General features: G+C 35.0%; 1 protein-coding gene across 1 annotated transcript in view; it reads left to right on the forward strand.

Annotated features, from left to right (window-relative positions):
- Nucleotides 1-17,041, forward strand: part of LOC107671705 (low-density lipoprotein receptor-related protein 8-like) — a 95,426-nt gene that overhangs the window by 47,427 nt on the left and 30,958 nt on the right. Inside the window, exons 4-5 of the mRNA XM_016464635.1 lie at nucleotides 2,047-2,169; nucleotides 14,244-14,636. Of these exons, the coding sequence (XP_016320121.1) occupies nucleotides 2,047-2,169; nucleotides 14,244-14,636 (516 nt within the window). The remainder of the gene's footprint in view (nucleotides 1-2,046; nucleotides 2,170-14,243; nucleotides 14,637-17,041) is intronic.

Here is a 17,041-nt window from a genome sequence, read left to right on the forward strand (position 1 = left end):
GAAAATGAGCCTATTTTCAAAAATAGTGGAGTGTTCCTTTAAACACTGCATTACTGCAATGCAGATCCCCCCCCAAAAAAGCATGGAGTGGTATGAAGTGTTATTAAGTGACACTGTTGGTTCTCATTATTTCATAGCCAGGCTGGCTTGAATTCAGTAAAATATTAAAGTCAGGAAAAATAAATGACAGCTGTTTTGCTTGATGAATGATACTGAAGGTTCGACAAGTGCTGCATTAATGTAGAAATCACATCTCCTTTGATATGTATCACTCATTTAAATGATGAAACAGATCCAGTGATGAATAATAAATTCACTCAGAGCACATTGAGAAAACTGACAGCCTAAACGGAGCTGCCCTTTCTCCCCGTTTCTAGAAAGTTTATACAACATGTCCTTGGCCAGGCTAATTGGAATAACTTGTTGGGCCGTTTTGAATTCTTTCATGATATAAGGCCAGTCGAATGGCCCCAGCAGACTCGTTGACTGTGGCGGCTCTTCAGGCCTCTGCAGCCAGAGATGATTTATTTATGCCTGCATTTCTGATACCTCTCAAACTGTGATCTAATATCAACAGACAGCCTGCCAAATTGAGCAGATTGGCTGTGACTGTGGAGGAGAGAGGGGGACAGAGCTGCTAAAATAGGGGCCACAGGCCCTCTGATCTACCACCGGACCCCGATTACTCTCACTTAAAGAGAGTTCACGCAAACATAACAATACTGTCATCATTTACTCACCTTCTGTTATTGTGCCACACAGGTTTGGACAAAATTATTTTTTGGGTACAGTATCCCATTAAATTATTTTTTTTAGCTATCATTTAACAGTTTTTTTGTGATCAGATCCCAAGTTATATATATATATATATATATATATATATATATATATATTGTATACAGTATATATAACTATAAGATATAATCATTTTTGTTAAATCATAGCAGTGTTTATCTGACACTAGTAAAATTACTAGGATCTCAGTTGGATGACAGGAAAAGCAGATACATTTACACAAAATAACAACTACAAAAAAAAAAACAATTCAAAAACATGGTGATGAACAGCAGAAATTAACTGTATTTTTTCTACAAAAAGGACTGCAGTGACTCACTAACTAATGAACTGTTCAAATGAATGAACTAGCTGAAATAACTGATTCACTGATTCAAATGAACTGATTCACTTATGAATTATACTTCCCAACACTAGCAAAGATGCATTGATTATTGCTTCAGATTACCTTTTAAACTGCCTATCTGGAGAGTATTTGCACTATTATGCTGCTTTAAAAGGATAATTCAATTGAAATAAAAAAAATGAAAAGTCTGTCATCATTCTGTACTCATTTGTTGTTGTTTTTTAAATGTCTAAATCCATTGTTATTTTTGGTTTTCTTTTGCGTTCAGAAAGAAATTCATACAGGTGTTGAACGATATGAGGGTAACTAAATGATGACAATTTTTGTTTTTGGGTGAACTATTCCTTTCAAATACTCTTTGGAGCATTTCATGTGTCCTCCATGGATAAGGCAATCCCAGAATGCACTGTAATGTGAAAAAATCTGATTAATAATATATATACTTCATTAAATACTGAAAAGTATTGATTAAAAACATCAAATTACCAAATATGTGTGTTGTATATTTTTGTAGTTATTTTTTACGACATTAGCTTAACTACATGCTAACGTCCAACAATGGGAATCAATTGTGAACCAAGTCTCCTGTGTGTACATGTAATATACAATATGATATTCAGAGCAAGGTAGGTGACTTCGTTCAAAAACATTTTTTGTTTTGCTGGTTGAAATTCTCTTCACATCCCGATAGCAATCACAAAAAGCAAAAACATGCTGAAAATTCCATTCAAAAATTCTGTTTAGAGGTGTCCTGTGTGTTTTTATCATATTTGCGATCTCTCATTGCTCACTGTGACAGGCAGCACAGATCTGAGGAACACATTGAGATCAACAAAACGAGCCTGACGGTTTACTTGCCGCATGTTTCAGGTTGACCCGTTCAAACATTTGTTTTTGTTCCACAGCAGTCAAACAGACGTGTCCACCAGAGAAGTTTGACTGCGGAGGGAAGTGTGTGTCACTGTCCTGGCGGTGTGACGGAGAAAGAGACTGTGAAAACGGTGAAGATGAAGCGGACTGTGCAGCAGGTAAGTCTGCTCTCTTTCCCTCAGACTGTGTGTTTGATTCTCTGCAGGGAGTTTGTTCAAGGCTGAGGTGATATTTTGAACTGACTTTCACCCTGATGCTGTGGACCTGCTTCAGTAGTGACTCTAAAAGGCACAAAGTGGAAAGAGAGACCTAGTCAACGGTTTATTTCCTGAGCACACTGTTGTCTTGTTATGTGTGTATTCTGTCTTTTATTGAAACTCTCTAGTACTGGCCAATTATGTTGATTGGACAATTTTACTACTAAATAATTACAATTAAGTGTTGATTAGAGCATTTGTTTTAGGTCTGCTCCGGTGTGTAATTATTCAATTTACAATGAGTTTTGCAGAGTTTGAGCATTGTAACCAGTCACAAACATGTCTGTTGTGTGGTGTATTCGTCTGAAAGAAGAAAGAAGAAATCCCATATACACATAGGATGGCTTGTGGGTGAACTATCCCTTTAGTGAGTTTTAAGCAATCTGATCCACAAATGTGTGCTGTTTATTTATTTGTTTATTTGTTTGGATTCCCGGGGTCCGACAAGTAAAAAAAAAAAAAAAAAAAAAAAAACCACTAAATTTACTGTATATTGTGCCATTAAATATTCCTTTAAAGATTTTTTTAAACCTCTTTTTGCTTATTAAAAAATATGTAATGTCCGATGACATATCATTCCATATTTTCATTCCTCTATACATTACAGTCCGTTGCTTTGCATTAGTTTTTGAAGCAGGAAGCAAAAAACATAATTTTGATGCATGTCTGGTGTTAAAATTATGACTAGCACTACTATACAAAAGTTGACAATGCAGGACATTAGGAATTCTAGACACTGAAATATTTCTTATTAAACAAAGCAGAGAAATAATTGTTCTATCCTTCACTAGTGGCCAACCTAAAGTTTTATGCATTCTTATAATATTAGCCCTTCTATTACAGTTTAGAGTGAGTCTGTTATGGGTGTTGGTGCTGTAAGGAATACAAGACGACGGAGAATTCCAAATAACAGTCCTTTAATAAATCCACAGAAGAAACACTGGAGAAACTTGGGGAAAATGCAGCACAACCAACATCTAACATTAAACAATAACCGGCAAAGGACTGAACAGAGCAGGGAGAACTTATACAGAAACTAAATGAGGGAACTAATGAGATGATTAATGAACACAAGTGAACAGAATAAACTAATCAGGTGTGCGTTTCCCGTACAACGACGTAACTCGCTGGTTAAGCACCATAGTACGATGCATTGTTGTTGAAACGAACTAGCTAGTTACGACTGTTTCCTGAACACGGTCGCATCTCCGTCATTTGAACCACATTAGTTCAACAACATAGGGCCATTGTTAATGATGTCACACGCATGTGGTGGAGGAATAACTTCTGCTATTAAACCGATTAGACATCTCTAAGATGCTGCTGTATTGAACATGGCACCTGATGACTAATTTACTATTTTTTGTTCCCTGTCATTTTGCTTTATTTGATGTTCGATTCATCGCGGGTTCCCTCTTACGTCATACTCCGGGGTTTCCTTAGGTATTTGTGCACATGCGCACTCTTCAAAAACGGCGCTTTTAGAGGACGCGCTAACATACATAGATTAAAATGTATTTATATTTAGATAGAATGGAATATATAGATTGCACTGCATGTTAGATTGCTTATTGTGCCCAATAGTATATTTATTTAAGCCCATATCCCTTGCTAACAAGAAACTATGCTTCTAACCACAGGTCGAGAGCTGTAGTTCCAACCACATAAGTTTGCGACGCTGTTTTTTTCGAATATTCGTTTGAACTATGGTTTCGGGAAACACTGAATCGCTGAACTATGTTGGTAACGACGGAACTTGCGACCATAGTTGGCTAACAATGCTTTTGGGAAACGCACCCCAGGGCAACTGAGGAAAACTAGGTCAATGAAAAACGAAGACAGGTGAACAGGAACACAAACAAAAGTCCATAACCGTGACAGGATCGTGCAGCTCTATTTTGGACTAACTGTAATTTTTTACAAATCTTTACTTGATGCACTCGACCACACCGCTGGACAGTAGTCTAAATAAGTAAGAACCATTGTTTGCGCAATTTGAGAAATGCAATATTGGGTAACACTTTAGTATAGGGAACACTTTGCACTATTAACTAGTTGCTTATTAGAATGCCTGTTATTAACATATTGGCTGTTTTATTAGTACTTATAAAGCGCATATTCTGCATGACCATATTCTACATCCCTAATCCTGCCCAATACCTAAACTTAACAACTACCTTACTAACTATTAATAAGCAGGAATTAGGAGTTTATTGAGGCAAAAGTTGTAGTTAATAGCTAGTTAATAGTGAGAATTGGACCTTAAAATAAAGTGTGACCCAATATTGTGGTAAAACTTTTGCACATCTCTTAATAACTGATAGACCTCTTCCCACAACTGTTACTATATTTTCTATCTGTTTTGACCTCTTCAACCTGCTATCTAGTAGAACTCCAAAAAGTCTGGTTTCCTCTACCTGTTCAATAGGCACACGCTTTACAGACATATTTAAATTTAAATTTGATCCAAACACAATGCTTTTGGTTTTTGTTAGATTTAGAGTCAACTTATTTTACATACCCACTTTACAACTAATTGCAATTCCTCATCCAAATCAGTAGACAATTGTTCAATTGATGTTGCTGGTAAACACAATGTTGTATCATCTGTGTACATAACTGTCCTTTGCACACTTTAAAACAAGAGGAAGTTCATTGTTAAAAATAGAAAATAACAATGGTCCTAAACAGCTTCCTTGAGGCACGCCACATTGCAACTCTTTCACCTCTGAATAACTTCCATTATAGAATACACATGGTCTCATATTAGTCAGATAACTTTTAAACCAACGAACAGTATGAGAAGTAAATTGATAACATTTCAGTTTTTCCAGCAATAATTTATAATTCAATACATCAAAAGCTGAGCTAAAATCTAACAATACTGCTCCTACTAAGTTATTGTTATCAATCTGTGCTAAGCAATCATCTTTCATTTGTGTTAATGCAGTTCCTGTTGAATGTCCTTCCCGATATGCATGCTGAAAATCAGAGAATAAATTATTCTCCTTAAAGAAGGATTGAATTTGCACACAGACTATCATTTCAAATACTTTACTAAGAACTGGTAGCAAACTTATTGGTCGACTTAAACTGAATGCTAAGTTGCTAAATGCTATTATTCTTAAGGAGTAGCAGAGCATGTCATTGACATCCTCTGCCAAGGTTTCCTTGATAAATTGTCTAGACTCTTGGCTATTGATGTTAGTGGCAGGGCTCATGCTCATGTGTCATTATCATTGAATGTTTCAACACTTCTGGTGGGAGGTGCTTGAGCTTTGCTTATTAAACACAGTTGTTTTACCTCAGCCAATCACACATCCTCACAGATCCCTGCTGTGAATCCCGCTGCTCTACTTTTAAGACGCTGTGAAAATTGACACTTTCTCTAGCTTCCCTTTCTCTTTGAAATATTATCTCTTCACTGTCTGCCTTCACTGGCATCTCGCTCTCCCTCTATTTACCCAATCTCTCTATCTTTCAATTCTGCCTGTTAAAATAAAGAATATTTTTGCAGGTCCTAAAATATGATCATTTTGAGCTACTCGCACATAATAATAATAATAATAATAATAATAATAAAAAATATAATGTATATACTGTTCAAAATGTGTGTGTGTATATATATATATATATATATATATATTACTCTCTAAAATGTGGTAACACTTTACTATAAGGTTCCATGTGTTAACATTAGTTAACATGAACTAACATTGAAAAACACATCTACAGCATTTATTAATCTTTCATTTGCTAATACATTATTAAAATGATTACAATTTTAAAATGATTGAAACAATGAATAGCTGTATTTTTATTAACTAACATTAACAAAAAAAATTAAACTGTTACAAATATATTGCTTTTTGTTTAACTAGGACCTTATCTATAAAATGTTACCACACAATTTAATATATCTAAATGAGTATATAATAAAGTATAATATAATAACTATTTATTTAAATAGAAAAAAAATGAAATTATTTAATAACTGAGTTATGCAAATAATACGTTATAATCAAGCCTTTATTTAAATGGCCTTTCCAGGAGTTACATAACCATAGTTTATTTTAGTTAAACATCCTGTAATAATGCTTTTCTAGTGTGCATTTTCTTGAGTTATCTTTAGTTTACATAATTTAATATTTCCTATCTGTCTGTGTTTTAATGAATTTGTTGTCTAGTTCATTTCTGATTATGATCTGGTCTTCTTAAAGGACAAAGATTTCCTTATTGCTAGTCTGCATTTGTTAATTGTAATTAACCTGCAGGTCACTTCTGCTGACACACTCTGAGGATTTAAGGCAAATTAGCTGAAAACGCATTAATGTGTCCTTTACAGAAAGGCCATTTAAATAAAGGTTTGCTTTTATAATTAACTTGAAAAGGTGCCACGGATTTTATTTCATATATATTTGTTTAATAACTAATTAAAACCCAAACTAATGTTCCAGATCATTTCTGTTATATTGTCAGCCCATCTGAAACATTAAAATCTCATGCAATCTCACAAGATATAAATCACAATGTTAATTGCCCTATTAAAAGCAAATGAAATACCCCCCAAAGCATTTTTCACTCTGGGGGGGATGATAATTCATGCCTGCTAAAAGGCTTGGCGAAACACAAAGCCTAATTAGTCATGATGCATCTTCTACAAGCAGTTATTTTGGATGGTTTGTATGGTTGTATGTTTTCCAAATGATTTTTATCAATCAGCATTTTATTCAGCCATCCTCATCGACAGCACAAGTCTTGGCAGCACTGAGCCATTCTTTCCTTCTATAGAGGTAATCATGATACTATTTTCATCAAGCTATAAACCGAGAGTCCAGGCAATCTCTTACCGCTCAGACTCTTGATCAGTACATCTGTGCCAATGTCACAGTATCGAGCCAGGACAACCGGAGCCCTGCCTTGAAATGATATTTCACCTGGGCCCTGATGATAATTGATTTCCTGCCTTGCTCTGCCAAGTCTGTGCAGTGTAATACACCTCTAATTATCCACCGCTGAAGGCCTCATAACTTGAATTCACTGCAATGATGCTCAGACAGGATATGTGTCAGGTCAGTGAAGGCGTATGTTACTCAATACTGCATTTGTTTAATTTCTTGTTGTTTTGACCTCTGGCGCCATAGAATTAGGCTAAAATATCCTTTACCAGCATCCAATATATCTAGTAAAGTTTGATTCAACATTAATGTTCTTGGCACATGCTTTCACATAAAGGCTGAAAGGAAATTGCATATTTGAATAATCCGCAATTGTTAATGTTTACCATTTTCTCAGACAAGCTTTTGCTGATTTCTAATTTTTGAGTTTATATATCCACTATGGAGGATCTGTGCTTTTATACAATTTCACGGAAACTATCCAAAATAAGGTAAAACTTTGCTGTAAAACATTGAGCTTTTCTGGTTGTGAGAGGAAGCCTGTAGTGGATTTAAATTTCGTACAGTGTGAATGCCAAAATAAATAAAATTATGTATGCATGCATGCATGCAAGTATAAATAAATGAGTTTAATCATGTAGCAAAATACGTTAACCTTGCACAGTGCTGTGCAGTTTCATTTTTAGAATAAAGAGAAAAATTACTGTGGCCGCACCCTGCAAAACAAATCACAATTCTGAAAACAAAATAACAAGTCTAGGAACAAAATAGCAATTTATAAACACAATGTCGAATTCTAAACATATACCTCGGAATGTTGCGACTGACCAATCAGAATCAAGTATTCCACAGAGCCATGTAATAAACTGTGTTATTACCACACATTGTGTAGGAGGTGCAGTTCTCAGACATATTCATTGATCAAGTCATTGATCAAAAACACACTATGCTGGTACAGTGTTTCCTTCCTCAGATCCCTCCTAATCATCAGCGTTAGCAAGCAGTGGGTAACTTATTAAAGTCAATCTCTCTTTGGCATGTGGTTAATTGAGTCTTCCCTGTATTGAATTATGCATGATTCTCTTGAGCAGGTTTGATTATCAGCCCCTAGAAGCTCAAATTGCTCATCATGTAAAATCACATGCAACATCCTGCATAGCATTTCAAATCTGGTCACAGGCTATGTGCTACGCTAATTTACTGTTTACTGACAAACGTACTGTACCTAATCTATTAGTTGTTCAAAAACACAAAAGATATACTAAAATACTCGCATACTTCTCACTGCATACTGCATAGTGTACACTAAATACTGCTTACCTAATGTTCAAAAGGTTTGGGTTTAGACATTTTCAAAGGAGAAGTCTCTGAATTTATTATGAAAAGTACAGTAATACAGTAATATTATGCAATGATATTTTAATCTAAAATAACTGTTATATATATATATATATATATATATATATGTACAGTGTCACATGATCCTTCAGAAATCATTCTAATATAGTGATTTGATGCTCGAGAAACAATTATTATTGTGGTTTTTTTTTTGTATTATGATGATTATTATTATGTGCTGCTTGAAATGTTTGAGAAAACTGTGATATTTTTTTCAGGATACTTTGGTAAATAGAAAGTTAAAAGGAACAGCATTTATTTGAAATAGAATCTTTTGTAACATTATTCATTTCTTTACTGTCACTTTTGATCAATTTTATACATCCTTACTAAATAAAAGTCACCAAGTATTAATAACTAATAATTAATAAATAAATAGTAATTATTTTAAAATATTTGAACAAACAGTAGTGTATTATCGAAAATAGCATGCAACAATAGACATTTCAAACAGTAATAAATGCTACATTATTATCACATGACCATATTACATCTGTCACAAGACCTTTTTACATGTTTTTTTTTTTTTACAGTTACAGGCAGTTTTGTTCTGCAAGTGGCATCCATTTGTAGTTTTGGAAATAAAACAATTATTTTGCATTTCGTATTGAGTTTTAATGTAAAAATGTCTTTAAGAAACAGATATGAAAACAGTTGATATAACATTTGGTTCATTCATCACACAGGAAATGGAAGGTCAAGTGCAATGCATTGTGGAATACAGTATTTTAATCAACATGGTTGTTGTATACTGAAAATTTTGGTAAATGTAGTAGCTCATCCAAGTATTACATGCAAGGTTTCATTGCACACAGTATACAGTATTACATAATGGAGCAAGTATAGCAGCATGCTACTCCAAACATATAAAGGAATATTCTGGATTTAATAAAGTCATGCTCTAATTTGACAGCAAACAGTATGTGACATGCCAGAGCTTGTATATAGTATAAACTTTATATAAACTGAATGTTCCTTCTTTCATATAACCTGGTGCTGTAATTTATATAAAGGCAATGAACTATGAAAAATAAAACCTGAAAATGTATGCTCGCTATTTTGTTTTTGCATTATTGTTGCATTATTTATTTATTAATTCTTTTGAGTGAAGAGGATCAAATTTATTCTAATCTGAACTTTCTCAAAATGTTCTGTCTTGTCCAAAACTAAAGGATTTAGTGTCTGTGGGTGACTAAACTGTTGCATGGACTTACTGAAACATGTTTGGCCCTGCTTTTGAGTACAATTGTGCCCATAAAAGTTTGTCCGTCTCCTGATATATATAAACACACACACACACACACACACACACACACACACACAAACATTGACCTTGGTGAGTTGTGTGTTCAGAGGCTTTCAGCAGGCACTAGAGTGTAATGTGGGTGGACTGGTCCATCATACCTCTCTCCCTCAGGCTGGCTGCAGCCCACAGCTTCACCTCTACTAATCAGAAGCTCTCATCATCAAGGCAGTGTAGTTTCCAGGGAACTGGGTCAAACTGGCTTCGCTCCAACATTCACCACTACTGAGTCTCCTTAGAAGCACGGCTGACTGGGCTGCAGCTCAAAGCTATAGAAAAATCAATGTAGACCAATCTTTCACTCATATTCCAAAGCTCTGCCAAGCTAATTCATCAAGTTTGCCTTTTCACCTTAAATACCTAGAATATTGACAATTTTTTAGTGCCTCATTTAAATGGATTGAGTTTATTTATTTTTTCACTCCAAGGGTTACTTCAAAATCATTTCAGCTCAGAAAATTAGAAATTGCTCCATAAGGTTTCGCATATAGTAGCAGTAGTAGTAATAATAAAAATAATAATAAATTATAAAGTAATAAAATATATAAATATAATGTAACTAAATGTTAAACTTTACAGAATGTAACATTATTGCAATTGCATTTTTTTTTTTGGTCCGGAAAATTTATCATCATTTATTTTATTTATTTTAACAGATAGGAGGCAAAAAATGTAATAGGAATTATTTATTTTCCAGGTAGCATTTTACACATTTAACACTGTTCAATAGTTTTAAGATTTAATCGAGCAAATAAGCATTAATTTGATTAAAAACAACAACAACTGAAAGTTAAAATGTTACAAAAGATTTCAAATAAATGCTGTTCCTTTGTTCTGTGTAAACTTCATATTCATCAAAAAACCTGAATAATACATTTCCACAAAAATATCAAGTAGCACAACTGTTTTCAACATTGATAATAATAAATGCTTCCTGAGCACCAAGTCAACATATTGATTTGATGAATTCTGAAAGATCATGTTCCAAAAGATCATGTGGCACTGAAGACTAGAGTAATGATGCTGAAAATTCAGTGATTCTTCACAGGAAAAACATGTTTTAACGTATACATTATATGCAATATATAATTTCAGGATGGCAGTAGTCTTCCACTGCAACATTGCGTTCAGATCTGTTGTCATTATGAAATGGAAAACGCACTGTAGTGTACATTCTCTATATGGACAAAATTAGTGGCCTGCATGTTTCTTCTCATTGAATATAAAATCAGTTTTACATTGTTTAACTTTGACATTAATGATTGATTGCAAATGAACTGTAACATCAGTTTATGTAAGCAAGGGTTAAATGCGGGCTGTTCTGGCCAGGAAAATAAGGCAAATTCTGATCTGAAACAAGGTCAGGTCATGAGGAATATATATCACTGTTTTTGTACTGTATGTTGAAGTGCTGTAGGGATTTTGCTTCCTGACTGGAATAAATGAATCATCTAAATGGAGGGAGTTTTGGCACAATGATGATAATTGCCTGTTCCCACGCATTAATCTGCACTTAATCTAGGCTAATCTCAAGACAGATGCCTTTATACTGGAGCTGCGCACATCATTCACAAGCCTCTTGTACATGCGTCAAATAGAGGACTATTCTGTGAGATAAAATGCATACATTTCAGAAATCAAAAATCCAAATTAAATTTCATAAAAATTTCAATTTAGTTAAATTAGTTACATTTGAATTGGTGCAAACATCCACATCCCTGTGATCAGATGCTTTATTAACTGTCCTTTACACTGCTGTCAGTTTGGTTGTGTTATTGAAAGGATAACACAACAAGATTCCCATCTTAATGCATTCAAAAACTGCCAAAACCTGTTGCATTCCTGGGTCAATTTTGATTCAGTGGAAAGTAAGCTCATAAAAAAGTCATAACAACATTTTCAGTCATAACATTTTCAAATAAATCCATATTGTATCTGATGAATAACTTATACTTACCAATAACTTCTCATTAAAGGCACGGTTGGTGGTTTGGTTCAAAACCAGTTTTTTGTTATGCTAGTTGAAAGTCTCTTCACATCCCGCTTAGGGTTGGTTATCGTTTGGGTTTTTTATGATACCGGTGCCAAATCGATACTTTTAAAACGGTACTGGTGCCTAAACGGTGCCTGAACCGATACTTTAAGAAAAAATAGCAACAAAATTATGGTGGATGACATTAATGAATGGCTTTTTTTATTGAAAAACAAAACAAAACATGTATTATCATATGTCTACTTCAAATTTCTTTTGAGAGAAGTATGTGTTTCCTATTTTTACGCAAAATAGGATGTATTGGCCATTATTGAGTGCTATAAACACATGTAATGTTTCATTCATACTGGTGGCCTGGCTTTGGAGAGTGTAGCAGATTAGCTCAAAAGTGAAATGTATATAAATAATTACAATTCATTATAATTAATTGCAATTATTTACCATCAACTAATCTTTTCATCCAGCGAACATTCAGTGTAATTTCCTCTCACCTCCAAGAGATTATATTTTCATGGCCACAGACTACAGAGAAAATACACACAACCGTTCCATAGCACATTCACCTTAATCTTGTTTCTTGTCTTTCTTAATTTCATGTCTCATTTCCTATTATGCTCCTCCTGTATTCCACTTATCTCTACTATCAAAACTTGTTCTCAGAGATCCAATTAAAATCTTGCCTTTGATCAGCGGGTCCTTCAGTCTATCTTTATGTGATCTCTCTATTATATTAGCAGCTCTGCTGATCTTATTTTGAATTCTTTCTGTGTTTGTCTTGAATCTCTCAGTTGGGATTTAAATGGATATTTGACCCCAAAATGAACAATTATTCACCCCATATGTAATTCCAAATTTGTATGACTTTCTTTCTTCTGTGAAACATTTAAAAATGGAAAATGTCTCAGTGTTTTTTTGGGTTTTTTTTGTCCATCTATACAGTGAAATTGAATGGGGTCCAATGTTGTTTGGACTCCACTGATCAAACAGGTTTGCACTGATATGAGTGCATATTAACTATCTCTTTAAATTTAACAGCCACAATATGTGAGTCTACTATGAATAAATCCTGTAAATTAATTGTGACACTTTTTGCTTTGAGCAGTGTCAGAGGCTGGCATACTATAGATGAGATGTGCTTTGCTTCTGCAGACCTCAGTGATGTGCTCAATTTTCAGGGTTTCACGGGATCGCTCTGTTTCTGTTGCCCCTCTCACACCTAACTTTTTCGGAGCCCCTGTGCTTTACTTCGCCGCCCCCTCCCACTTCAGCTGCTATCTCTCTGCACCACAAACAGGAGAAACGCCTGCTTATGAAAACCTCTTTAAACCTGTTAGAAGCCAAAACAACTTTACAACTTCAAATAACTGTTTTCCGTTTTTTATATATTTTAAAATGTAATTTATTCCTGATGGTAAAGCTGAATTTTCAGCATCATTACTCCAGTCTTCAGTGTCACATGATCCTTCAGAAATCATTCTAATATGCTGATTTGCTGCTCAAGAAACCTTTCTTATTATTATCAATGATGAAAACAGTTGCTCTGCTTAATATCTGTTTGTGGAAACTGCAACTTTTTTCCAGAAAGTTTGGAAGAACAGCATTTTTTTTAAATAGAAATCTGTAACCTTTGTAACATTATAAATGCCTTTACTGTCACTTTTGATGAATTTAATGCAGAGATGCCCAAACAGGGCCCATGGTTGGCCCTTGATGACCTTTGATTTGGCCCACCATGCCATATCACAAAAAAAAGAAAACAAAAAGGATTGAAGCATATCTTAATTTTTAATATATATATATATATATATATATATATATATTACATTTTTGTTTCATTTTTGGATTAAAATGTACATTAATTGAATGAAAAATAATTTACATTTTTCAAATGAACACATTTTAATATAATATAATGCAACACTTTTGGCCCACGGCACTTAACCAAGTTTGTTTTTGGCCCTTCATATTAAAAAGTTTGGACACCTCTGATTTAATGCATCCTTGCTGAATATTAGTATTAATTAGTTTTAAAAGACTCCAAACTTTTGAATGGCAGTGCATATTTAATTTTGAATAGTAAATTCTGGTGGTACCTAATTAATTCATAAATAACTGTTTTTTATTGCTTTTTGTAATAATTCCAATAGCATACGATATATTAATAATAATTTATAACATTTCACTTTCATAACATTTCAAATGATATGAACTGGATGTTGAATGCAAAAATCACTTTTCTGTTACAATCTCAATAAAATATAACTTTTTTTGCACACTTTGAAAGAGCTACCACTATGCAGGAAGTGTGGCTGATTGTTACACATCATTCAGACAATGTCATTTCTAATTGGGCATTTCTTGATCAAGTGTTTTTTATCCCCAGATGCCAGGTCCTGCTCAGCGGGGGAGTTCCAGTGTCGTAACCATAAATGTTTAGCACCGGTCTATGTGTGTGATGGCGATGATGACTGTGGAGACGGCAGCGATGAGGAGAAGTGCTCTCCGCCCACCTGTGGGCCGCACGAGTTTCGCTGTAACAGCTCCGAGTGTGTGCCACAGCCCTGGACCTGCGACGGTGACCCTGACTGCGCTGATGGCTCTGATGAGTGGGCAGGGCGATGTGGGGGCGGGTCTGGACGGCCGGCTCCGCCCCCTACCCGGAGACTGCAGTGCAGTGCTGGAGAATTTCATTGCGGCAGTGGGGAGTGTGTGAAACTTTCCTGGAGGTGCGACAGGGACCCTGACTGCAAGGACAAGTCAGATGAGGCAGACTGCCGTGAGTGTGCACTATCACTTACTTCCTACAGAAAGTCCTTGGATCTCACTGTACAACCTTGACCCTAATTTGACACTAACTACTTTATATTAAAAATGGTAACACTTTATTTTAAGGAACAGTTCTCACTATTAACTAGTTACTTATTAGCATGCATATTACTAGCATATTGGCTGGTTATTAGTACTTATAGAGCACATATTAATGTCTTATTCTGCATGACCATATTTTAGATCCCTTAATCCACTTCATATTTAACTTAACAACTACCTTACTAGCTATTAATAAGCAGCAAATTAGGAGTTTGTTCAGGGAAAACTCCTATGCATGCTAATAAGAAATTACTTAATAGTAAGAATTGGTTACCAAAAAAGCATTACCAACATATTTTAATTTGTAATTTTTTTTCAGGAAAAAAGCTAGGTTTTTAATTTGCAATAACTATAAATTATACAGCTGTAAAGTCATAAACATACTTTTGCTAGAAAATGATGGCAGGTTGGTCTATAATTTTCAACCTATTCTAACTGATGATTCAAAGATCATTGCACATTTTTCTTGTAATTTCCACAACTCCTCATCAATGTTAGCTAGCTAGATAATGTTACATTGACATATCTGGTGCATTTTATTTAGCCTGATTTACTTTTTTTTATTTTTTTTAATGTATTTTGGCAGATGCTTTTATTTAAAGCGGCATGCATTGAATTTCAGGTACACATTTTATCAGTTCTAGCTTTCCCTGGGAATCCAACACATGACCTTGACTTTGCTAGCGCCATGCTCTATGTCAACATAGAGACAGAGACATATGTTGACAACAAAAAACAGAGAAAGATTACTCACTGCTCTTGACTGAATACATTTTTGTAGTTTTCATAAAGTATTTCTGTATTTATTTTATACAGACTCTGCAGAATTATTTTACATTCCATTACTTCATTAATTTCCTGTGGTATATCTTACCTTACTTACCTATCTGAAAAACTTAAAGGGCACATCGGATGCCCATTTTTCACAAGCTGTTATGATTCTTTAGGGTCTTCCTGAAATGTCTGTAACATACTTTGGTTAAAATTCCTCAGTTTACGTGTAAAACAACACCCTTTTTGTGAAAAACAGCTTTGTTTACAGTGACCTGTTTCGGTGCATGTCCCTTTAAATGATAATGAGCTACTGCTCACCCCACCCCTCTTCCATGGGGCGTGTCACACAAGATGCATGAATTGCTGCCTTGGACTCTCTATATATGCCTCGGAGGTGGTCTTATTCAAATAGCTAGCTACCTTCGTAGAAACCAGCTGCATATTGAAACAGCACGATGGATGACACAGTTTCAGACTCAGACAATGCATATCGAACTGGCTGTGTGTTTTCTTTTAAACTTTTCTGAGCTGGCAGACTCGCCAGAAACCTAACTAAATACAAAAAAGCTAAAAAAAAAAAACGTGAAAATTTCATCCAGTGTCCCCTTTAAAGCACTTGTTGTATTTCACTGGTATCTAAAATGGTGGTGTCGTAACAATCTTCTTTATTAGAATACAAGGTGACATGGGTCAAAAACAATAAAAACAAAATTGGAAAAAATTGAATCACTGGCCCGACCAACTGCCTGTGTGTAGGACGTTCTATTTATGAGAAATTCTCTTTCATAACAGTAGGATTTAAGGATATGCAAGAATGTGGATTGATTTTGTAACATGCTTGTGTGTGTGCATCAGCCCTCTCTCTGTTTGTCTCTTTGTACATTGCATGGTTCATCTTTCTTTCTCTCTGACTCAGTTTTCACTTACTGAACTTGTTGGCTACTGCATTGATGCACACAAAGCAAACAGTCCCAGGGATTGTGCATGAAGGTGCTCGGCATCACCACCACATTTGTGGAAATATCTTTGCAGGACTCTCAGCAGGAGTTCTCATTGTGAGGGCCACACGACCTCAACAATGTTTCTGAAGGGCACGTCGCTCTTACATGCTCCGATGGGAATTCAATTCTCTTAGATACTGTGAGGTTTTGCCAGAGATGGAAGGCGATGGTTCATGACAGATAATTCTTTTCTGACTGCCTGCCATTTATTATCTATTCCACCCACACAAAGACAATTCGTATTATTGAAGCCATTATTGCCACGTGACTCAAGGCATTTGTTGTGGAGACACACTTTAATTTAGTTTGACAGTGATGGCAGCACATACACCATTGTTGTGTAATGTCATAGAACAATGATAGCATTTTCATGCACTTTTGCAGTACGTTAGCCTAGTGTTTGTGTATTCATGTAGAGTACAGTGTTTCTGATCTTCCAGTGCACTTATTATATAGAAAGCCCTCCCGGAGCATCCTGGGGTTAAATGGGCTGTTCAAGGGCACAGTGCTGATGCTCATGAATGTAGAGACTACACTC

Source organism: Sinocyclocheilus anshuiensis, unplaced genomic scaffold (genome assembly GCF_001515605.1).
Source record: "Sinocyclocheilus anshuiensis isolate Anshui unplaced genomic scaffold, SAMN03320099.WGS_v1.1 scaffold524, whole genome shotgun sequence".
NCBI lineage: Eukaryota > Metazoa > Chordata > Actinopteri > Cypriniformes > Cyprinidae > Sinocyclocheilus > Sinocyclocheilus anshuiensis.